Below are 24,269 nucleotides of genomic sequence, written 5' to 3'. Positions count from 1 at the left end.
CTATATCTTTGGCTGATGTTGCTGCAGCTTCAACTTTTTGGTTGGAAACTTTAGCGCAACAAGTAACACATCGTGATTCTCATGATATTATTATTATTCTTCAACATGCTAATAATTTTATCTGTTGCCATTTTTTGATATTATCAGAGTTGATGTCAGGTTTATGTCTCTAGCTATTTTAGCTAGAAGAGCTTTATGGCTTAAAACTTGGAATGCTGATATGGCTTCTAAATCAACTTTACTTTCCATTTCTTTCCAGGGTAACAAATTATTTGGTTCTCAGTTGGATTCCATTATTTCAACTGTTACTGGTGGGAAAGGAACTTTTTTACCACAGGATAAAAAATCTAAAGGTAAAAACAGGGCTAATAATCGTTTTCGTTCCTTTCGTTTCAACAAAGAACAAAAGCCTGATCCTTCATCCTCAGGAGCAGTTTCAGTTTGGAGACCATCTCCAGTCTGGAATAAATCCAAGCCAGCTAGAAAGGCAAAGCCTGCTTCTAAGTCCACATGAAGGTGCGGCCCTCATTCCAGCTCAGCTGGTAGGGGGCAGGTTACGTTTTTTCAAAGAAATTTGGGTCAATTCTGTTCACAATCTTTGGATTCAGAGCATTGTTTCAGAAGGGTACAGAATTTGTTTCAAGTTGAGACCTCCTGCAAAGAGATTTTCTCCAACATAGGTGTGTCCGGTCCACGGCGTCATCCTTACTTGTGGGATATTCTCTTCCCCAACAGGAAATGGCAAAGAGCCCAGCAAAGCTGGTCACATGATCCCTCCTAGGCTCCGCCTACCCCTGTCATTCTCTTTGCCGTTGTACAGGCAACATCTCCACGGAGATGGCTTAGAGTTTTTTAGTGTTTAACTGTAGTTTTTATTATTCAATCAAGAGTTTGTTATTTTAAAATAGTGCTGGTATGTACTATTTACTCAGAAACAGAAAAGAGATGAAGATTTCTGTTTGTATGAGGAAAATGATTTTAGCTCCGTAACTAAAATCCATGGCTGTTCCACACAGGACTGTTGAGAGCAATTAACTTCAGTTGGGGGAACAGTGTGCAGTCTCTTGCTGCTTGAGGTATGACACATTCTAACAAGACGATGTAATGCTGGAAGCTGTCATTTTTCCCTATGGGATCCGGTAAGCCATGTTTATTACGATGGTAAATAAGGGCTTCACAAGGGCTTATTAAGATTGTAGACTTTTCTGGGCTAAATCGATTCAGTTTTAAAACATATTTAGCTTTGAGGAATCATTTTATCTGGGTTTTATTGATATTATAATATCGGCAGGCACTGTATTAGACACCTTATTTCTCTGGGGCTTTCCCAAAGCATAAGCAGAGCCTCATTTTCGCGCCGGTGTGGCGCACTTGTTTTTGAGAGGCATGGCATGCAGTCGCATGTGAGAGGAGCTCTGATACTTAGAAAGACTTTCTGAAGGCGTCATTTGGTATCGTATTCCCCTTTGGGCTTGGTTGGGTCTCAGCAAAGCAGATACCAGGGACTGTAAAGGGGTTAAAGTGTTAAAACGGCTCCGGTTCCGTTATTTTAAGGGTTAAAGCTTCCAAATTTGGTGTGCAATACTTTTAAGGCTTTAAGACACTGTGGTGAAAATTTGGTGAATTTTGTACAATTCCTTCATGTTTTTTCGCAATTGCAGTAATAAAGTGTGTTCAGTTTAAAATTTAAAGTGACAGTAACGGTTTTATTTTAAAACGTTTTTTGTACTTTATTATCAAGTTTATGCCTGTTTAACATGTCTGAACTACCAGATAGACTGTGTTCTGAATGTGGGGAAGCCAGAATTCCTGTTCATTTAAATAAATGTGATTTATGTGATAATGACAATGATGCCCAAGATGATTCCTCAAGTGAGGGGAGTAAGCATGGTACTGCATCATTCCCTCCTTCGTCTACACGAGTCTTGCCCACTCAGGAGGCCCCTAGTATATCTAGCGCGCCAATACTGCTTACTATGCAACAATTAACGGCTGTAATGGATAATTCTGTCAAAAACATTTTAGCCAAAATGAACCCTTGTCAGCGTAAGCGTGGCTGCTCTGTTTTAGTTACTGAAGAGCATGACGACGCTGATATTAATATCTCTGAAGGGCCCCTAACCCAATCTGAGGGGGCCAGGGAGGTTTTGTCTGAGGGAGAAATTACTGATTCAGGGAACATTTCTCAACAGGCTGAACCTGATGTAATTGCATTTAAATTTAAGTTGGAACATCTCCGCATTCTGCTTAAGGAGGTATTATCCACTCTGGATGATTGTGAAAAGTTGGTCATCCCAGAGAAACTATGTAAAATGGACAAGTTCCTAGAGGTGCCGGAGCTCCCAGAAGCTTTTCCTATACCCAAGCGGGTGGCGGACATTGTTAATAAAGAATGGGAAAGGCCCGGTATTCCTTTCGTCCCTCCCCCCATATTTAAAAAATTGTTTCCTATGGTCGACCCCAGAAAGGACTTATGGCAGACAGTCCCCAAGGTCGAGGGAGCGGTTTCTACTTTAAACAAACGCACCACTATACCCATAGAGGATAGTTGCGCTTTCAAAGATCCTATGGATAAAAAATTAGAAGGTTTGCTTAAAAAGATGTTTGTTCAGCAGGGTTACCTTCTACAACCAATTTCATGCATTGTCCCTGTCACTACAGCCGCATGTTTCTGGTTTGATGAACTGATAAAGGCGCTCGATAGTGATTCTCCTCCTTATGAGGAGATTATGGACAGAATCAATGCTCTCAAATTGGCTAATTCTTTCACCCTAGACGCCACTTTGCAATTGGCTAGGTTAGCGGCTAAGAATTCTGGGTTTGCTATTGTGGCGCGCAGAGCGCTTTGGTTGAAATCTTGGTCGGCTGACGCGTCTTCCAAGAACAAGCTACTAAACATTCCTTTCAAGGGGAAAACGCTGTTTGGCCCTGACTTGAAAGAGATTATCTCGGATATCACTGGGGGTAAGGGCCACGCCCTTCCTCAGGATCGGCCTTTCAAGGCGAAAAATAGACCCAATTTTCGTCCCTTTCGTAAAAACGGACCAGCCCAAAGTGCTACGTCCTCTAAGCAAGAGGGTAATACTTCTCAAGCCAAGCCAGCTTGGAGACCAATGCAAGGCTGGAACAAGGGAAAGCAGGCCAAGAAGCCTGCCACTGCTACCAAGACAGCATGAAATATTGGCCCCCGATCCGGGACCGGATCTGGTGGGGGGCAGACTCTCTCTCTTCGCTCAGGCTTGGGCAAGAGATGTTCTGGATCCCTGGGCGCTAGAAATAGTCTCCCAGGGTTATCTTCTGGAATTCAAGGGACTTCCCCCAAGGGGGAGGTTCCACAGGTCTCAGTTGTCTTCAGACCACATAAAAAGACAGGCGTTCTTACATTGTGTAGAAGACCTGTTAAAAATGGGAGTGATTCATCCTGTTCCACTAAGAGAACAAGGGTTGGGGTTCTACTCCAATCTGTTCATAGTTCCCAAAAAAGAGGGAACGTTCAGACCAATCTTAGATCTCAAGATCTTAAACAAGTTTCTCAAGGTTCCATCTTTCAAGATGGAAACCATTCGAACTATTCTTCCTTCCATCCAGGAGGGTCAATTCATGACCACGGTGGATTTAAAGGATGCGTATCTACATATTCCTATCCACAAGGAACATCATCGGTTCCTAAGGTTTGCATTCCTGGACAAACATTACCAGTTCGTGGCGCTTCCTTTCGGATTAGCCACTGCTCCAAGGATTTTCACAAAGGTACTAGGCTCCCTTCTAGCGGTGCTAAGACCAAGGGGCATTGCAGTAGTACCTTACCTGGACGACATTCTGATTCAAGCGTCGTCCCTTCCTCAAGCAAAGGCTCACACGGACATTGTCCTGGCCTTTCTCAGATCTCACGGCTGGAAAGTGAACGTGGAAAAGAGTTCTCTATCCCCGTCAACAAGGGTTCCCTTCTTGGGAACAATTATAGACTCTTTAGAAATGAGGATCTTTCTAACAGAGGCCAGAAAAACAAAACTTCTAGACTCTTGTCGGATACTTCATTCCGTTCCTCTTCCTTCCGTAGCTCAGTGCATGGAAGTGATCGGGTTGATGGTAGCGGCGATGGACATAGTTCCTTTTGCGCGCATTCATCTAAGACCATTACAACTGTGCATGCTCAGTCAGTGGAATGGGGACTATACAGACTTGTCTCCGAAGATACAAGTAAATCAGAGGACCAGAGACTCACTCCGTTGGTGGCTGTCCCTGGACAATCTGTCTCAAGGGATGACGTTCCGCAGACCAGAGTGGGTCATTGTCACGACCGACGCCAGTCTGATGGGCTGGGGCGCGGTCTGGGGATCCCTGAAAGCTCAGGGTCTTTGGTCTCGGGAAGAATCTCTTCTACCGATAAATATTCTGGAACTGAGAGCGATATTCAATGCTCTCAAGGCCTGGCCTCGGCTAGCGAGGACCAAGTTCATACGGTTTCAATCAGACAACATGACAACTGTTGCGTACATCAACCATCAGGGGGGAACAAGGAGTTCCCTAGCGATGGAAGAAGTGACCAAAATCATTCTATGGGCGGAGTCTCACTCCTGCCACCTGTCTGCTATCCACATCCCAGGAGTGGAAAATTGGGAAGCGGATTTTCTGAGTCGTCAGACATTGCATCCGGGGGAGTGGGAACTCCATCCGGAAATCTTTGCCCAAGTCACTCACCTGTGGGGCATTCCAGACATGGATCTGATGGCCTCTCGTCAGAACTTCAAAGTTCCTTGCTACGGGGCCAGATCCAGGGATCCCAAGGCGGCTCTAGTGGATGCACTAGTAGCACCTTGGACCTTCAAACTAGCTTATGTGTTCCCGCCATTTCCTCTCATCCCCAGGCTGGTAGCCAGGATCAATCAGGAGAGGGCGTCGGTGATCTTGATAGCTCCTGCGTGGCCACGCAGGACTTGGTATGCAGATCTGGTGAATATGTCATCGGCTCCACCTTGGAAGCTACCTTTGAGACGAGACCTTCTTGTTCAGGGTCCGTTCGAACATCCGAATCTGGTTTCACTCCAGCTGACTGCTTGGAGATTGAACGCTTGATTTTATCGAAGCGAGGATTCTCAGATTCTGTTATCGATACTCTTGTTCAGGCCAGAAAGCCTGTAACTAGAAAGATTTACCACAAAATTTGGAAAAAATATATCTGTTGGTGTGAATCTAAAGGATTCCCTTGGGACAAGGTTAAGATTCCTAGGATTCTATCCTTCCTTCAAGAAGGATTGGAAAAAGGATTATCTGCTAGTTCCCTGAAGGGACAGATTTCTGCCTTGTCGGTATTACTTCACAAAAAGCTGGCAGCTGTGCCAGATGTTCAAGCCTTTGTTCAGGCTCTGGTCAGAATCAAGCCTGTTTACAAACCTTTGACTCCTCCTTGGAGTCTCAATTTAGTTCTTTCAGTTCTTCAGGGGGTTCCGTTTGAACCCTTACATTCCGTTGATATTAAGTTATTATCTTGGAAAGTTTTGTTTTTGGTTGCGATTTCTTCTGCTAGAAGAGTCTCAGAATTATCTGCTCTGCAGTGTTCTCCTCCTTATCTGGTGTTCCATGCAGATAAGGTGGTTTTACGTACTAAACCTGGTTTTCTTCCAAAAGTTGTTTCTAACAAAAACATTAACCAGGAGATTATCGTACCTTCTCTGTGTCCAAAACCAGTTTCAAAGAAGGAACGTTTGTTGCACAATTTGGATGTTGTTCGCGCTCTAAAATTCTATTTAGATGCTACAAAGGATTTTAGACAAACATCTTCCTTGTTTGTTGTTTATTCAGGTAAAAGGAGAGGTCAAAAAGCAACTTCTACCTCTCTCTCTTTTTGGATTAAAAGCATCATCAGATTGGCTTACGAGACTGCTGGACGGCAGCCTCCCGAAAGAATCACAGCTCATTCCACTAGGGCTGTGGCTTCCACATGGGCCTTCAAGAACGAGGCTTCTGTTGATCAGATATGTAGGGCAGCGACTTGGTCTTCACTGCACACTTTTACCAAATTTTACAAGTTTGATACTTTTGCTTCTTCTGAGGCTATTTTTGGGAGAAAGGTTTTGCAAGCCGTGGTGCCTTCCATTTAGGTGACCTGATTTGCTCCCTCCCTTCATCCGTGTCCTAAAGCTTTGGTATTGGTTCCCACAAGTAAGGATGACGCCGTGGACCGGACACACCTATGTTGGAGAAAACAGAATTTATGTTTACCTGATAAATTTCTTTCTCCAACGGTGTGTCCGGTCCACGGCCCGCCCTGGTTTTTTAATCAGGTCTGATAATTTATTTTCTTTAACTACAGTCACCACGGTACCATATGGTTTCTCCTATGCAAATATTCCTCCTTAACGTCGGTCGAATGACTGGGGTAGGCGGAGCCTAGGAGGGATCATGTGACCAGCTTTGCTGGGCTCTTTGCCATTTCCTGTTGGGGAAGAGAATATCCCACAAGTAAGGATGACGCCGTGGACCGGACACACCGTTGGAGAAAGAAATTTATCAGGTAAACATAAATTCTGTTTTTTCTTTCCCGTGTCCCAGTAAATCCAGTAAAAGCTCAAGCATTTCTGAAATGTGTTTCAGATCTAGAGTTGACTGGAGTAATTATGCCAGTTCCAGTTTCGGAACAGGGGATGGGGTTTTATTCAAATCTCTTCATTGTACCAAAGAAGGAGAATTCCTTCAGACCAGTTCTGGATCAAAAAATATTGAATCGTTATGTAAGGATACCAACATTCAAGATGGTAACTGTAAGGACTATCTTACCTTTTGTTCAGCAAGGGAATTATATGTCCACAATAGATTTACAGGATGCATATCTGCATATTCCGATTCATCCAGATCACTATCAGTTTCTGAGATTCTCTTTCCTAGACAAGCATTACCAGTTTGTGGCTCTGCCGTTTGGCCTAGCTACAGCTCCAAGAATTTTTACAAAGGTTCTCGGTGCCCTGCTGTCTGTAATCAGAGAACAGGGTATTGTGGTATTTCCTTATTTGGACGATATCTTGGTACTTGCTTAGTCTTTACATTTAGCAGAATCTCATACGAATCGACTTGTGTTGTTTCTTCAAGATCATGGTCGGAGGATCAATTTACCAAAAAGTTCTTTGATTCCTCAGACAAAGGTAACCTTTCTGGGTTTCCAGATGGATTCAGTGTCCATGACTCTGTCTTTAACAGACAAGAGACGTTTAAAATTGATTACAGCTTGTCGAAACCTTCAGTCACAATCATTCCCTTCGGTAGCCTTATGCATGGAAATTCTAGGTCTTATGACTGCTGCATCGGACGCGATCCCCTTTGCTCGTTTTCACATGCGACCTCTTCAGCTCTGTATGCTGAAGCAATGGTGCAAGGATTACACGAAGGTATCTCAATTAATATCTTTAAAACCGATTGTTCGACACTCTCTAACATGGTGGACAGATCACCATCGTTTAATTCAGGGGGCTTCTTTTGTGCTTCCGACCTGGACTGTAATTTCAACAGATGCAAGTCTCACAGGTTGGGGAGCTGTGTGGGGATCTCTGACGGCACAAGGAGTTTGGGAATCTCAGGAGGTGAGATTACCGATCAATATTTTGGAACTCCGTGCAATTTTCAGAGCTCTTCAGTTTTGGCCTCTTCTGAAGAGAGAATCGTTCATTTGTTTTCAGACAGACAATGTCACAACTGTGGCATACATCAATCATCAAGGAGGGACTCACAGTCCTCTGGCTATGAAAGAAGTATCTCGAATTTTGGTTTGGGCGGAATCCAGCTCCTGTCTAATCTCTGCGGTTCATATTCCAGGTGTAGACAATTGGGAAGCGGATTATCTCAGTCGCCAAACGTTGCATCCGGGCGAATGGTCTCTTCACCCAGAGGTATTTCTTCAGATTGTTCAAATGTGGGAACTTCCAGAAATAGATCTGATGGCGTCCCATCTAAACAAGAAACTTCCCAGGTATCTGTCCAGATCCCGGGATCCTCGGGCGGAGGCAGTGGATGCATTATCACTTTCCTGGAAGTATCATCCTGCCTATATCTTTCCGCCTTTAGTTCTTCTTCCAAGAGTAATCTCCAAGATTCTGAAGGAATGCTAGTTTGTTCTCCTGGTAGCTCCGGCATGGCCTCACAGGTTTTGGTATGCGGATCTTGTCCGGATGGCCTCTTGCCAACCGTGGACTCTTCCGTTAAGACCAGACCTTCTGTCACAAGGTCCTTTTTTCCATCAGAATCTGAAATCCTTAAATTTAAAGGTATGGAGATTGAACGCTTGATTCTTGGTCAAAGAGGTTTCTCTGACTCTGTGATTAATACTATGTTACAGGCTCGTAAATCTGTATCTCGAGAGATATATTATAGAGTCTGGAAGACTTATGTTTCTTGGTGTCTTTCTCATCATTTTTCCTGGCATTCTTTTAGAATACCGAGAATTTTACAGTTCCTTCAGGATGGTTTAGATAAGGGTTTGTCCGCAAGTTCTTTGAAAAGACAAATCTCTGCTCTTTCTGTTCTTTTTCACAGAAAGATTGCTATTCTTCCTGATATTCATTGTTTTGTACAAGCTTTGGTTCGTATAAAACCTGTCATTAAGTCAATTTCTCCTCCTTGGAGTTTGAATTTGGTTCTGGGAGCTCTTCAAGCTCCTCCGTTTGAACCTATGCATTCATTGGACATTAAATTACTTTTCTTGGAAAGTTTTGTTCCTTTTGGCCATCTCTTCTGCCAGAAGAGTTTCTGAATTATCTGCTCTTTCTTGTGAGTCTCCTTTTCTGATTTTTCATCAGGATAAGGCGGTGTTGCGAACTTCTTTTGAATTTTTACCTAAAGTTGTGAATTCCAACAACATTAGTAGAGAAATTGTGGTTCCTTCATTATGTCCTAATCCTAAGAATTCTAAGGAGAAATCGTTGCATTCTTTAGATGTTGTTAGAGCTTTGAAATATTATGTTGAAGCTACGAAATCTTTTCGTAAGACTTCTAGTCTATTTGTTATCTTTTCCGGTTCTAGAAAAGGCCAGAAAGCTTCTGCCATTTCTTTGGCATCTTGGTTGAAATCTTTAATTCATCTTGCCTATGTTGAGTCGGGTAAGACTCCGCCTCAGAGTATTACAGCTCATTCTACTAGGTCAGTTTCTACTTCCTGGGCGTTTAGGAATGAAGCTTCGGTTGACCAGATCTGCAAAGCAGCTACTTGGTCCTCTTTGCATACTTTTACTAAATTCTACCATTTTGATGTATTTTCTTCTTCTGAAGCAGTCTTTGGTAGAAAAGTACTTCAGGCAGCGGTTTCAGTTTGAATCTTCTGCTTATGTTTTTCGTTAAACTTTATTGTGGGTGTGGATTTTTCAGCAGGAATTGGCTGTCTTTATTTTATCCCTCCCTCTCTAGTGACTCTTGTGTGGAAAGATCCACTTCTTGGGTAGTCATTATCCCATACGTCACTAGCTCATGGACTCTTGCTAATTACATGAAAAAACATAATTTATGTAAGAACTTACCTGATAAATTCATTTCTTTCATATTAGCAAGAGTCCATGAGGCCCGCCCTTTTTTTGTGGTGGTTATGATTTTGTATAAAGCACAATTATTCCAATTCCTTATTTTATATGCTTTCGCACTTTTTTTCTTATCACCCCACTTCTTGGCTATTCGTTAAACTGAATTGTGGGTGTGGTGAGGGGTGTATTTATAGGCATTTTGAGGTTTGGGAAACTTTGCCCCTCCTGGTAGGAATGTATATCCCATACGTCACTAGCTCATGGACTCTTGCTAATATGAAAGAAATGAATTTATCAGGTAAGTTCTTACATAAATTATGTTTTTTCAAAATTTTATAAATGTTATACTTTTGCCTTGGCTGAGGCTTCCTTTGGAAGAAAGGTTCTTCAAGTGTTGGTGCCTTCTGTTTAGGTTCCCTGTCTTGTCCCTCCCTAATCATCTGTGTCCTCTGGCTTGGGCATTGATTCCCAACAGTAATTGCTGATCCTGTGGACTCTTATCTTAGGAAAGGAAACAAAATGTATGCTTACCTGATAGTTATTTCTTTCTGGATATGGTGAGTCCACGGCCCCTCCCTTTTATTGTAAGATTGTTATTTTTATCTAAACCTCAGACACCTCTACACCTTGTGTTATTTCCTTTCTCTCCTTTTTTCCTTTGGTCGAATCACTGGGGATTGTGGGAAGGGAAGTGATACTTAACAGCTTTGCTGTGGTGCTCTTTGCCGCCTCCTGCTGGCCAGGAGTGATATTCCCAACAGTAATTGATGATCCCGTGGACTCACTGTGTAAAGAAAGAAAGAGAAATTGTGAGGTAAGCATACATTTTATTACCTATTCCCCAGTTTTGCATAACCAACACTGTTATATTAATATACTTTTTACCTCTGTGATTATCTTGTATCTAAGCATCTTCTGACGGCTCCTTGATCACATGACTTTTTATTTATTATCTATCGACTTGCATTTTAGCCAATTAGTGTTGTGGTGTTCTAACTCTAACTTCCTGAGCGTGAGCGCATTAATATCTATATGGCCCACATGAACTAGCAGTCTCCTGTTGTGAAAAGCAAGTAAAAAAGCATGTGGTAAGAGGCTGTCTATAGTGGCTTCGTAACGGGCAGAAATGTAGAGGTTTAAATGTTACAGAATATATTTATATAACAATGTTGGTTGTGCAAAGCTGGGAAATGGGTAGTAAAGGAGTTATCTATCTTTTTAAACAATAACAATTTTGGTGTAGTCTATCCCTTTAACATTCTTTTAAGTGCATTGCTATTGCTCGGTTTCCTCTTACCTACTTAAAGGGACAGTCAACACCATAATTTTTGTTTAAAAAGATAATTAATTTATTACCCATTCCCCAGTTTTGCATAACCAACACAGTTATAATACACTTTTTACCTCTGATTACCTTGTATCTAAGCCTCTGGCTAAAATGCAAGTCTGTTAAAAGAACTGAAATAAGGGGGCAGTTTGCAATCAGTGCTTACTCCTAGGTAACTTCACCTGCATGAGCTCAATGTGATCTATATGACCCACACTAACGTCCTCTACTGGTGAAAAACTGTGCATTTACATAAGAGGCATTCACATAAGAGGCAGTCTTCAAGGTATAAGAAATTAGCATATGAGCCAACCTAGGTTTAGCTTTTAACTAAGAATAACAAAGGAACAAAGTTGTTTAAAATTGCATGCCCTATTTGAATCATGAAAGTTTATTTTGGACTTGACTGTCCCTTTAAACAAGGGACTTAAAGGGATAGTCTAGTCAAAATTAAACTTTCTTGATTGATGTCTAAATGAAGCCACCAATCAGCAAGTGCTACCCAGGTTGTGAACCAAAAATGGGCTGGCTCCTAAGTTTACATTCTTGCTTTTTCAAATAGATACCAAGAGAATGAAGAAAAAAATATTAGGGTTTGAATCATGAAAGTTTCTTAAAATGACATGCTCTATCTGAATCATAAAAGTGTAATTTTGACTAGACGGTCCCTTAAAGACTAACACTAAATGTTGTGCTACAAGTTGGTGTATATTGTTAACGCAGTGTGTTGTATTTAGATTAATGGAATATACTAATGCAATAATTTATTGGAAACGGATACTAATGTAAACATTGCACGCCTTATGTATTTAAAAACCACAGTATGGTTAACTGCACCGCTAAAGATATGTTTGGGAGCCATAGCACATTGCAACTCTTGAGCAAGATACAGGCGGGGGACCAATTAGAGGTTTCATATGCAGGTCAATAACCACCTGTGTTTTTCTCACAAGCTGAAATGTATTGCAGGACATGAAAGGGACAGTAAAGTCCAAATTAAACTTTGATTCAGAGCATGCAATTTTGAAAAACTTTCCTATTTACTTCTGTTCTCAAAATTGCTTTATCCTCTTGGTATCTTTTATTTAAGAGTAAAATTAGGTAGGCTCATAAGAGCTCAGGAGTGTGCATGTGTCTTTAGTACTCTATGGCAGCAGTGTTTTGCAACATTGTATAACAGTTACATAAAATGCCAGAGTACTAGACACATGCACACTCCTGAGCTCTTATGAGCCTACCTAATTTTACTCTTAAATAAAAGATACCAAGAGAACGATGCCAATTTCATAACAGAAGTTTAAAATAGCATGTTCTATCTGAATCATGTCTTTACTGTCCCTTTGCAGGAGGTCTTACATCTAGTTAGAATGGGACACTAATGCTCATATTGATTAGCACATGGCATTTTTGTATTTATTTTTGCCTTAGAGATATGAAATTCAAAATGAAACTTGCTTGATTTAGAAAAAAACATGTGATTTTAAGAGACATTTCAATTCACTTCTATTTTCAACCCCATGGCAGAACCTGCTGTGTTCTGAGATGTCATCGCAGAAAATGCATCATGTCTGCAGAAAGAACAGGACACATGCAGGAACTGTTAGCGCTTTAACTTTCACTGCTGCTTTGCAGTGCTGCTCCACATTAGACTGTTCTCTTCAAACAGAGCTTTGTTGTGGCTGCATTGTGTAAGTTTTCCTTAACACAGTGCATCCAGAGAAGTGTGCTGTTTGAAGAGAACTGTCTAATATGGAGCAGCGCTGCAAAGCAGCAGCGACTGACTGTCAGGGATTTTTTTTTAACCACGCAACCTTAGCCTTTTCCAGTCTGCAAAGCTGTGACTTTTTTGAATGTAAAATGTTGTTGTGAGCAATACCTTGTGAAGAGAAAACGAAACAAATTTGAGATATTTTCAAAACTTACATTTTTATTAGTCTGCAGCTAATTTGCAATGCAACTTTCAACTGCTGCCCTATGTTATAAAAGTTTAAAAATGTCTTGACTTTACAGTTAAAGGGACACTGTACCCAAAAAATTTCTTTTGTGCTTCAGATTGAGCATGAAATTTTAAGCAACTTTCTAATTTACTCCTATTATCAAAGTTTCTTGATTCTCTTGGTATCTTTATTTGAAATGCAAGAATGTAAGTTTAGATGCCGGCTCATTTTTGGTGAACAACCTGGGTTGTCCTTGCTGATTGGTGGATAAATTAATCCACCAATAAAAAAGTGCTGTCCAGAGTACTGAAACCAAAAAAAAGCTTACATGCCTTTTTCAAATAATGATAGCAAGAGAACGAAGAAAAATTGATAATAGGAGTAAATTAGTAAGTTGTTTAAAATTGCATGCTCTTTCTGAATTACAAAAGAAAAAAATTGGGTTCAGTGTCCCTTTAAACAACACATTGCAGCTGAACTGGTGCTTTTGTGTAACTCCCTAATTTAAAATGTTTTTATTTCAAAATGACCTGCAGAAACATTTTCAGAAAAACAATTTTCATTGCAGAAAGTGAAATAAAGTTCAAAACTTGCTTCAAACTTGCTTTGTTTTCTTGGTATCCTTTGTTGAAAAAATATGTACATAGCCTACGCTATTGGGGGCTTCCTTGTGATAGCTACACACATTTGTCTCTTGTGATTGGCTTTCTAGATGTGCTTAGCTAGTTCCCAGTAGTTTATTGCTTTTCCTTCAGCAAAGGATTCCAAGAGAATAAAGCAAATTTGAAAATAAAAGTCAATTGGAAAGTTTGAAATTGCATGCTGTATCTGAATTATGAAAGAGAAATGTTGGGTTTCATGCCCTTTTAAATTACCTTTTATTATTGAAGATCTGTTTTTGGGGTTTGGATTTAAACATTTTTATTTTTTTATTACTTTGTAATGTGACAATATATAAACAGCAAAACAGGAAAAGACAATAAGCAAATTTTTACTGCCTTACATTTGAACAACTGAGATTCATGATTTTCATGATTTTCTTTGTTCTGAATGTCATTCTTTCTTGAGAAACCTTTGCCTTGTATTTTCCCAAGTCTCATAATTAGGGGGTGCTAGAAACTAACATTTGAGTCTAATAAATCTACATATCTGCAGTCCAAAGGAAAGTCATCTATTGTTTGAATTGGGAAACAATTGGAAGAAAAAAAAAAGACCCATTTTTGTCTTTTCAAATGGCAAAATCTTGAAGTGCTTTTTATTGAAATGATGACTATCCGTTAAAAAATCCATATTTTAACTAAATTTTAAGGTAGAATATATGCTTAAAGGGACAGTTTACCCCCAAAAAATCTCCTGGAGTGTATTAAATTGTTTAGAAGTAGCCCCTTGTTATATTGGAATTTGAAATAGTTGATTTAGCCTGTGGTATCCCCACCTATACTGAGTTTTTTTTGGCCTTAGGTCCAAGCTATAGATAAGCTGTGTAAACACAACCAGCAGAATAAATTGCACTTCCAGTGGGGTATAGAAGAGATAAGGTAATAAAATGTTATTTTTCCATTGTTTTCGCCAGTTGGTCTTTGGTTTATGGACAGATATAAGATAAAGAAGCATGTATGTGTACACAATGTGATAAAGGTAATGAGATCTGATTACAATTCCCAGCTCAACCCATTTTATCAGGTTGTGGCTTCAAAACACAGAAAACTAGCTTATATATACAAATAAACCTTAAAGCAAATTCTCATACATTTATATGCTGCAACTGGTAAAAAAAAATAATTAGAAACACATTACGGAAAAAAACCTTTACAGTATACTGTCCCTTTAAGCTATTGAGCTGCCAAATTGTCACTTCCATCCTAGTTTCCAGGCATGTTATAAATGAGAATCTTTTTAAAATTGTGAACCCTAACAGAAAGATGGACTTACTTTTATAGAAGGGCTGCATTCCGTGTTTACAATTCTATCCTTAGCTGGCTCTTAGACATAAAATGTTTAGCTATGTACAACAAGGCTAGTTGGCAGATGGGTATGTTTGCCACTTCAGAGGCAAGAAGTTCATTGTTTAACTGCTCTATACACAGGGAAGGAAGGAGTAGTGCTTTGTTGCAGGAGTGTGCAGTTGCAGACAGCAGTTGGAGACTCTGCAGGCTCATGCGCCTTTGTCAGCGCTATGCATCCCATCATGTATAATTGAAATGCCGGCATCAAGCGATTCCAGCAGTATGAATATTTTATGAGGCACCTGTTCTTAGCAGAGGTACTCGTGACATTCCTACTTCCCCAGCTTGTTTTAATAATACATTCATTTTTGCCATTCCCTGAAAGTATTAATGAAATATTCAAATTTGTGATATTTGTTCTGTTCATTCAGTCGTTTGACCAAAATATTGTTTGTTTCTACTGTTTTGTTAAAACCATGATGCAGCACCCACATTTTTTGTATAGTTTGGATCCAGTTTTCATGTTGTATGTATATTTGTGTGTGTGTATATGTACAGCTAAAATTTTAATATATATATAAATTTTAGCTATACATATACACAGGAAATGAGTACTGATTTTTATGGGTGGCAAGGGTTAATGGGTTGTTTTACAGTGCAAGGACTTTTCCCCCTCTTTCTATTCAGATAAAGAATGTCCTTTTACCTCCTTGAATAAAGATAAAATACTTTAGTATGTAATTCATGACAAGACTTTTCTTGCAATAATAAATATTTATTATGACATCTTTTTATAGTGATAATTATCTTGCAATAATTGTATATAAGCCACAAACCTTTTTAAATAGAAATATAAAACTAGTGATTTTTTATTTTAACATGTTGTTGGAGAGTAATACAAATACTTTTTGCTAGAATCTTTGTAGAGGATGTCTAAACAAACTCCTAAACACTCAAGTGAAGAGCTGTACATTGCTTTAAAGAACTACCTACCGTGTTCCGAATACCTAGTGTCCTTTTTTTTTTTTTTTTTTTTTTAAATGGAATATGAATGTTACCTCCTATATTGTGCTCACTATTGTGCTGTTTGGAAGGTCAAATATGTATCTGTCAGCTCAGCACTCTTCACTTAGGCATTCAATATCAGAGGCAGTGTAGAGGGCAGATACCCTTTACTAAAGATAGGAACATTATGGGAATGAACACAACTAACTGTAAACTGGACAAATTCATGCAAATCTCATCCTCACTCATTTCTTACAAGGGTATGAATATCAAATGGCTTTTTTTTTTATTTTTTTTTAATATAAATTTTTTGCCCATTAATAATTTTTCTAGTCCTTCATGCAGAGAGCTTCCGCTAATTCCTCATAGCTTAAAAAAACTGCTTGTGATTTGATCACGGCATTATTTGTTAAGGTTCCCTAAGCCTTTTATAGTTACAGCTTTCAGGTGTGTATTTTATAAGGCTTTACATATTCGATGCTTAGCAGCTTTCTGTACCACTATGAAGAGTCTGCAATGGAATCTAGAGCTTGTGAACATTCCTCTCCCAGGGGAATACAGCCAGCTTGGATGAAAACAACCCTTTAGAACATCAGCTGTGACAGATTTGATGCGGCAGCAAAAAAAAAGGAAAAAATATCTTGCATGGGGTAATCCTCTTGCTGCTGTTTAAAAAAGCATTAGTGCAGATCAGTCAGACTCACCGTGACATACAAAGAAATAGAAGCATTATTTCACACACAAGCTTTCTCTTGTGATATACTTATGAAGTTATTGTAATTAACCAGAATATTAAACTCTAGGTTTGACCAAAAATGATTTTATTAATTATTGCAGAAATATTTAATTTTTGCTATTTTAAAAATGTTAAGATACAATGTTAATAAACCATTATGCATTTGTGTCATACACTCGCACTGCTAAATGAGTTCATGATAAATGTTTATAAACAGCCCTGCCCACTTAATCCTTCTCTACAGATTTAAGACTGAAGCTGCTACTCCCTTTTCATGTCTGTGAGATCAATGCTTCATTCTGAAAATGCCATACATGTTTCTGCCACCTCTGCTAGGGCGCAGTTTCACAAGGCACTGCTGTATTTGCATTCACTGGGGCTAAAAAGTTTGTAAACAATACCTTTCCAGCATATTGTGTGTGAGTGTATATGTATGTATGTCTATATTTATATCCTTTGTAGTTTACAGGTGTTAACTCAGGGAAGTTGTTAGTGTTAAATGGGTTGGTGTTTTTATAAAAGTTTTTTTTTTTTGTTAAAGCCCTGGTTAAATATTTTTGTGCAGATGTGATCTTAATATCTTTGATATTTGGTTTGCTTTAAAATTGTTAAATATAGAAGTTATTTTGGTTTTCTTTATGTACCAAACTTTGCAAAGTACATTGGTGCAAATGATTATCGGTGAATAAAAAAAGTCACTAAATGTTCAAATTTGCAAAAAAAAACCCTCACAATTTAGTTAGAAACAGACGATCAGAAGTGATTGCAAAACCCTTTTATTGTGATTCCCAATTTAATATGCAAAATAGTTTTACATTCCTTTTTGTTTAAAAAAAAAACACTTCTAATTAAAGAGCTCTACAAATTTATTAGGTTTTTATGTAACGTAGCAGCAGCAGAATATATATATATATATATATATATATATATATATATATATATATATATATATATATATATATATATATATATATAATTGTACAGAGTTTGGAATGAGCATTATTCCACAATGTTAAACATACATTTATATATTACATTTCACATAAGGCACAATAAGCCCTCTGTTACTGCTAACTCATATTCTGTTGGATGTCTCTCCTGCAAAATATGGATTAACTAGTTTCTTTTGTTCACTTGAAAAATGTTGCCTTTGGTGATTCCCTTTTGCATTTTTCCCTTTCTTAATGAATTTAGTTTAAATGATACATTTTACTAGGGGAGGAATTTTGAGCTTGCAGCATAGATATTAGAGAGCTAAAATAATTCTTTAATGCCACGGTTGCCGTGTGTGTCAGCATATTTCAAGTCTCCATTATAAGCCCAGTCCTTGAACAAAATTTATATTGGTTGAAAGATAGTCCTGCACATAGAGTGTTGCACCATACAATAATTTGTTTAGAAGCATTTGCGATGCACAATAGAGGGGCCAGCCTCATCATACTCCTGCTTGCTTATCCACATCTGCTGGAAGGTAGAGAGAGAAGCCAGGATGGAGCCTCCAATCCAGACTGAGTATTTGCGCTCAGGTGGTGCAATGATCTTGATCTTCATGGTGCTTGGGGCCAAAGCAGTGATTTCTTTCTGCATGCGGTCAGCAATACCTGGGTACATGGTGGTACCACCAGAGAGGACATTGTTGGCGTAAAGGTCTTTGCGAATATCAATATCGCACTTCATGATGCTGTTGTAGGTGGTTTCATGGATGCCTGCTGACTCCATACCAATGAAGGAAGGCTGGAAAAGGGTTTCAGGGCAGCGAAAACGCTCATTACCAATGGTGATCACCTGGCCATCAGGAAGCTCATAGCTCTTTTCAAGGGATGAGGAAGATGCAGCAGTAGCCATCTCATTCTCAAAGTCCAGGGCAACATAGCACAGCTTTTCCTTGATGTCACGCACAATTTCTCTCTCGGCTGTTGTCACAAAAGAGTAACCACGCTCTGTCAGGATTTTCATAAGGTAGTCAGTCAGGTCACGACCAGCCAGGTCCAGACGCATGATGGCATGGGGTAAAGCATAACCTTCATAGATGGGTACGTTGTGGGTAACACCATCTCCAGAATCAAGCACAATACCAGTGGTACGACCAGATGCATAGAGAGACAGCACAGCCTGGATGGCAACATACATGGCTGGGACGTTGAAGGTTTCAAACATGATTTGTGTCATCTTTTCTCGGTTTGCTTTTGGGTTCAGTGGTGCCTCAGTAAGCAGGGTGGGGTGTTCTTCAGGGGCCACACGCAGCTCATTGTAGAAGGTATGGTGCCAGATCTTTTCCATGTCATCCCAGTTGGTGATGATGCCATGCTCAATGGGATACTTCAGGGTAAGGATACCTCTCTTGCTCTGAGCTTCATCTCCTACATAGGAGTCCTTTTGTCCCATGCCTACCATGACACCCTGGTGACGAGGGCGACCCACGATAGAGGGAAACACAGCCCTAGGGGCATCATCACCTGCAAACCCTGCCTTCACAAGACCTGAGCCGTTGTCGCACACAAGAGCTGTGGTTTCTTCGTCGTCACACATGTTTGCTTAGATGTGAGCAGTGAACAGATGACTTGGAGAATGGAAGCACAGGTGCTGTATGCTGCTGCTACAGTACTTTGCTGTGTATACCAGGGCTTTATATATTCATTACCAGCCCCTTAAAACATTTTTTTCCTCAGTTCCCTTCCCTAGTTTAGGAATGTTGTGCAGTTGAAGAGGAGTTTCCCATGTGTTTTTCCTTATTTGGAGCTGGTTGGCCCATCCTCTAACACCCATTCTGATCTACGTAGTGGGTTGTGGGAGGAGTGTCTTGTCTCTGTGCCCTTACCTATCCATAAAAGGCAAGTTGTCAGCTGCCATGCTCAGGGCCACCTAACTCTCAAAGCATGGAAGAGAGTGAGTGACACTGACATATTGCTGGAGGACAGCTGTTGAAGGGCTATGGTCTGAAGCAGTATGTAAAACAAGTGAAGTGGGACACTTTTGGAAACGAGCTTGAGGCACTATGTCCATCCATGGACAACACATTTTGCTTTGAGATAAGAGAATAATGTGGTTAAATAATTTTAGAAATGTATGCATGCCTTGTAATATCTCCCCTCTGCCAAACAGCTTAGCTAATGTTTTACCTACTAGTTGCAGGTAACCTATGCTTGCAATGTTAATTGTATCTCATTTTTTACATTCTTTGTGCTTTTTATTTTGAAATACTTCCAAACTGAAGTGTATGAATTTTAGTATTAGCTATGTCTGCAGTTGTATAGCATGGTCTTTACTGTTGTTGAAAGCGTTTGCTACTTTCATTTTCACTTGCACTTTTTGACCCATAAAAATATAGGTGTTTTTTGGGTAGCAATACCATGTTTCTATAATGTTCACTGTATTCAGTGAGATTGTGTTGCAAATACCCATAGTTTGACACCACTTATAATAATTTGCTGTAAGACTGAACTCTCCTTTCTAATTCTTTTCATAGCTTATATACAGGGTACCTTAGGATAAAGCTAACAGCCACGCTACCACTCTCTGTATAAATTACTCCACTGATAGTTGCAAGTAAAAATGTTTAGGTTAGTCTGACCTTATTAATTATTGGATTGTAAGCCATGAGAAAAAAGCACTTTAATTGATTCTGTTTTTATAAAAACTATGCATTTACTTCGTCCCAATGATATTCTATGTTGAAGGCATACCTAGGTAGGCATCTGGAGCACTTCATGGCAGGAAATAGTGCTGTTCTCTAGTGCTCTTGTGAATCAAACCTTATTGCAGAACTACTGCCATATAGTGCTCCAGAAATGGTCCAGCTTCTAAGCTTACGTCCCTGCCATTTTAACAAGATACCAAAAGAATGAAGTGTAATTGGTAATAGAAGTACATTAGAAAGTTGCTTAAAAATTGCATGCTCTATCTGAATCATGAAAGAAAGTTTCATATCCCTTTAAGCTCTCTATACAAGGTAGTCATGTGAGACTGCATTATTAAAGGGATATGAATGTCCAAATTAATCTTGCAAGAATTAAAAGCATGTCATTTTAATACTTTTAAAATCACTTCTATTTTACAATGTGTTTTTTCTTGGTATCCATTGATGAAAATGAATACACACCACCTACGCTAGTGGGAGCTAGCTGGTTATTGTTGCCTGCATACGTTAGTGGTTTAAGATTGGCTTACTAGATGTGTTCTGCTATCTGCCAGTAGTGCAATGCTGTTCCTTCAGCAAAGGATAACACGAGAGTGAAGCATATTCAATCATAACATTCATTTTGAATGTTTTAAATCGTATGTTCTATCTAAACCATTTATGAACCTTGGTGGTTTCCTATCCATTTGATTAAAATTGCAACCTATGTCTGCAATATATAATTCACATTTATTATTGGATTGTCACAAACTGTTGAAAATTCCCACAGAGATTTACACAAAACATTGTGTGATTATTTTGTAAATAAATACTATACATAAATCTAGTTAATTGGACAGACCAGGGTGCATGGCTCCTAAAAAGTAGTAAAATTGTTCACTGCTTGGGGTATAGAGGGGAAAGGCTTATACGATTTAGAAAAACTATATATATATATATATATATATATATATATATATATATATATATATATATATATATATATATATATATATATATATATATATATATATATATATGTTTTAATCATCTGACATTTTTGTATAAAAATTCTGCTTATTTTTATTTTTAAATAAAGTAGTTGAGCTACCTGGCTTCTGTAATCTGTACAACATAAGGTACATATGGGTGCAATAAAAATTAAAAATGCCATAGAACATTCTAGGTCTTGCATACCCTTCACTATCCAGGGAGTGCAAACTATTAATGCCAAGCCTCAATTGAAGAAGTCATTTCTGAGTTTTACACTGAGTGTACTCCCTTGGCAGGGAAGATGTTAAATGGTCATCCCACCATGTCTCTATCAGGGAAGTGACAGAAATAGCATGGAATTTGTTAGGAGTAGGCGGTAGCCAGGGGATCAAGCCAAGGAGGAATTCCTAAAAAAGACAATGTAGAACTATGGTGTTGACCAGCTGTCCTGACGCCTGCCAGTCCCATCATAAACCACAGTCCTATAGTGTGCTTCACATCTTACGTTACCCCTAAATAGTTATCTGACTGCCCTGGTGCACTGATTTTAAAACAATCTAGGCTTTAAAATGAATTTTCATACAGAAAACTACACTACTTTCTTGTTTATCTTTAGAAGCACAACCTGAAATTATAAAGGCTTTACCCATGTGTGTATGCATTTTATTTTTGTTCCAACAAAGTTTTTGTATAGTGTGGTTGGTAACACACTATTTGCATGTAGAAGTATGTGTGAATATATAAGCTTGGACAATAAGGCTTTCTGAAGAAATCACTTGCATTCATTTGCTCACACTTCCACTCCCAGGCTTTTATAGGCTAGATGGTGGATCTTACTCTCTGACCTGCCATGTCTCCCCATGTTCGCTCTCCTCTCTGTAAATCTGGCTTGTGTTTAAAGGAAAAATAAAACCAAAATGTATTTTTCATGATTTAGATAGAGCATGCAATTTTAGACAACTCTCTGATTTACTTCTATCATCAAATTTGTTCAAGTTCTCTTGGTTTCTTTTGTTGAAAAGTAGTGACAAGCTCAGGAGCCTGCACGTGTCTGGAGCACTATATGGCAGCAGTTCTACAAGAATATTATCCATATGCAAGAGCACTAGATGGCAGCACTTTTTCCTGCCATGTAGTGCCCCAGACACCTGTCTAGGTATCTCTTCATCAAAGAATACCATTGAAACAAAGCAAATTTAATTGAAGTTTTTTTGTTTTTTTTTTAAACTCTGAATCACAAAAAAAAGTTGGTTTCATATCTCTTTAAAATGTCAGATACTAATGTTTACTAATTGCTTCTCACTACTGTTAGTAGTGTTAAATCTTAAAGTATGGCATAGTTTTTCATCTAGTATAATTTTGGTTAAGTCAAAATGTGGTCTTTACAAAAAATAATTTGGTTTGTACAAGTGATTCTATCTAGAGTGTCAAAATCCTCATCTGACGGTGTAACATGGAATTAGATGTAAGATAAAACTTACCTTGCAATAACATTTTTTCCCCATCTGATGCAGAGAGCCACTCTGTGACCCTCTCTGCACCGGACATCGATGGCTGAAAGTCGTTGGTGTGCGGCCATCGATGGCTCCTTTGATTAAGGGGGGGGCGGGATCGGGGTCGCCGGGGGCGAGCATGCGGGTGGGAACCACTGCACTACAGAAAACAATTATACTTATAAGTGGGAGAAAGGGGGGAGGGAAATAGCTATGGGTTCTGGGAAGGGGTGTGGGGGGGAAGCTACACTACAGAAAAAAACACAAGTTAAAAAATAATCAATTTTTGTATAAACTGTGTACTGCCAGTACCCAATATGGCTCCAAATAAGGTAGAGGGGGAGGTTTAGAGAGCTGTTTGGGGGGGAGAACAGGGAGGTTAGGGGCTAAGGGGGGACCCTACACAGCAGCATATGTAAATATGCTATTAAAAACATACAACCTTTTTATTTTAGTATTGGCAGACTTTCTGGCATTTTAAATGATGGCAGGTGTGTACCGACTCCTATTTAACATGATTTTGAATGTGATTGCTCAATTCTAAACACAGCTACATCCCCAGTTATAAACACACACTTATGCAACCATATTATTTTATTTTTACTTCCCTCCACCTAGAAGTTTCAGTTTGTTTTTCAATCAAGTTGTACAGTTTATAGGTCACATTAAAGGTGGGGAAAGTTCTGAAATGATTTATCTTTGTCTCATTTTTTTACATCACAGAAACCTGACATTTTAACCGGGGTGTGTAGACTTTTTATATCCACTGTGTGTGTGTGTGTGTATGTATGTATGTATGTGTGTGTATGTATATATGTATATATATGTATATATATATATATATATATATATATGTGTGTATACCTGTGTATGTGTAATATATATGTGTGTGTGTATATATATATATATATATATATATATTTTGTGTGTGTGTATATGTATATATATATATATATATATATATATATATATATATATATATATATATATATATATATATATATATATTACACACACATATATGTTAACGATATTCTATTAATTTGGGAAGGTACAGAAATAGACCTTAAGAGGTTTGTGTCTGAACTCAATGCCAATGATAGAAATATCATTTTGACATTGAACTTCAGTAAAACTGATCTCTCCTTTCTAGACGTCCACATACATGTAGAAAACGATGCTTTGGTGACAGAAAACTTTAGGAAAGAGACTGCTATAAATAGTCTCTTGGAGGCACATAGCCACCATCCCACTCACCTAAAGAGAGGTATACCAAAGGGTCAGTTTTTGCGTCTGCGTAGGAACTGCTCATCTACAACCAAATATGATGAGCATGCTACCCAGATGGAAAAGAGGTTCAGGGCAAGAGGCTATTCTAAAAGAATAGTCTCTCATGCTAGAAATGAAGCCAAAAAAGTGGAAAGAAATGACCTGCTGTTCCCAAAAGAAAGGGGAAAAGACAACCACATTAGACTAATTACTAAGTACAACTGTCATTGGAACAGTATTAAGAACATACTTAAGAAAAATTGGAGTATCTTGATAGGAGATGACAATATAGCTAGAGAAGTGGGAGACTTCCCCATGTTGACAGCAAGAAGAGCACCAAATTTAAAAGATAGACTAGTAAAGAGTAAGTTTGTTACACCTCAGAAAAACTGGTTGACCAGACAGAAATTGGTAGGAAACTACCCGTGTAAAAAATGTGTGGCCTGC

At 38.9% G+C, this 24,269-nt stretch overlaps 2 protein-coding genes across 2 annotated transcripts in view; one reads left to right on the top strand and one right to left on the bottom strand.

Annotated features, from left to right (window-relative positions):
• Window positions 1-24,269, top strand: part of MED13L (mediator complex subunit 13L) — a 944,653-nt gene that overhangs the window by 60,364 nt on the left and 860,020 nt on the right.
• LOC128649095 (actin, alpha cardiac muscle 1) lies at window positions 16,520-19,065 on the bottom strand. The gene has a single exon (XM_053702158.1). The coding sequence runs from the start codon at window positions 18,978-18,980 to the stop codon at window positions 17,847-17,849; it is 1,134 nt and encodes a 377-aa protein (XP_053558133.1). The 5' UTR covers window positions 18,981-19,065; the 3' UTR covers window positions 16,520-17,846.

Source organism: Bombina bombina, chromosome 2, assembly GCF_027579735.1.
Source record: "Bombina bombina isolate aBomBom1 chromosome 2, aBomBom1.pri, whole genome shotgun sequence".
Taxonomy (NCBI): domain Eukaryota; kingdom Metazoa; phylum Chordata; class Amphibia; order Anura; family Bombinatoridae; genus Bombina; species Bombina bombina.
The sequence above is the reverse complement of the archived record's forward strand: the minus strand, read 5'-3'. Positions and strand labels throughout refer to the sequence as shown.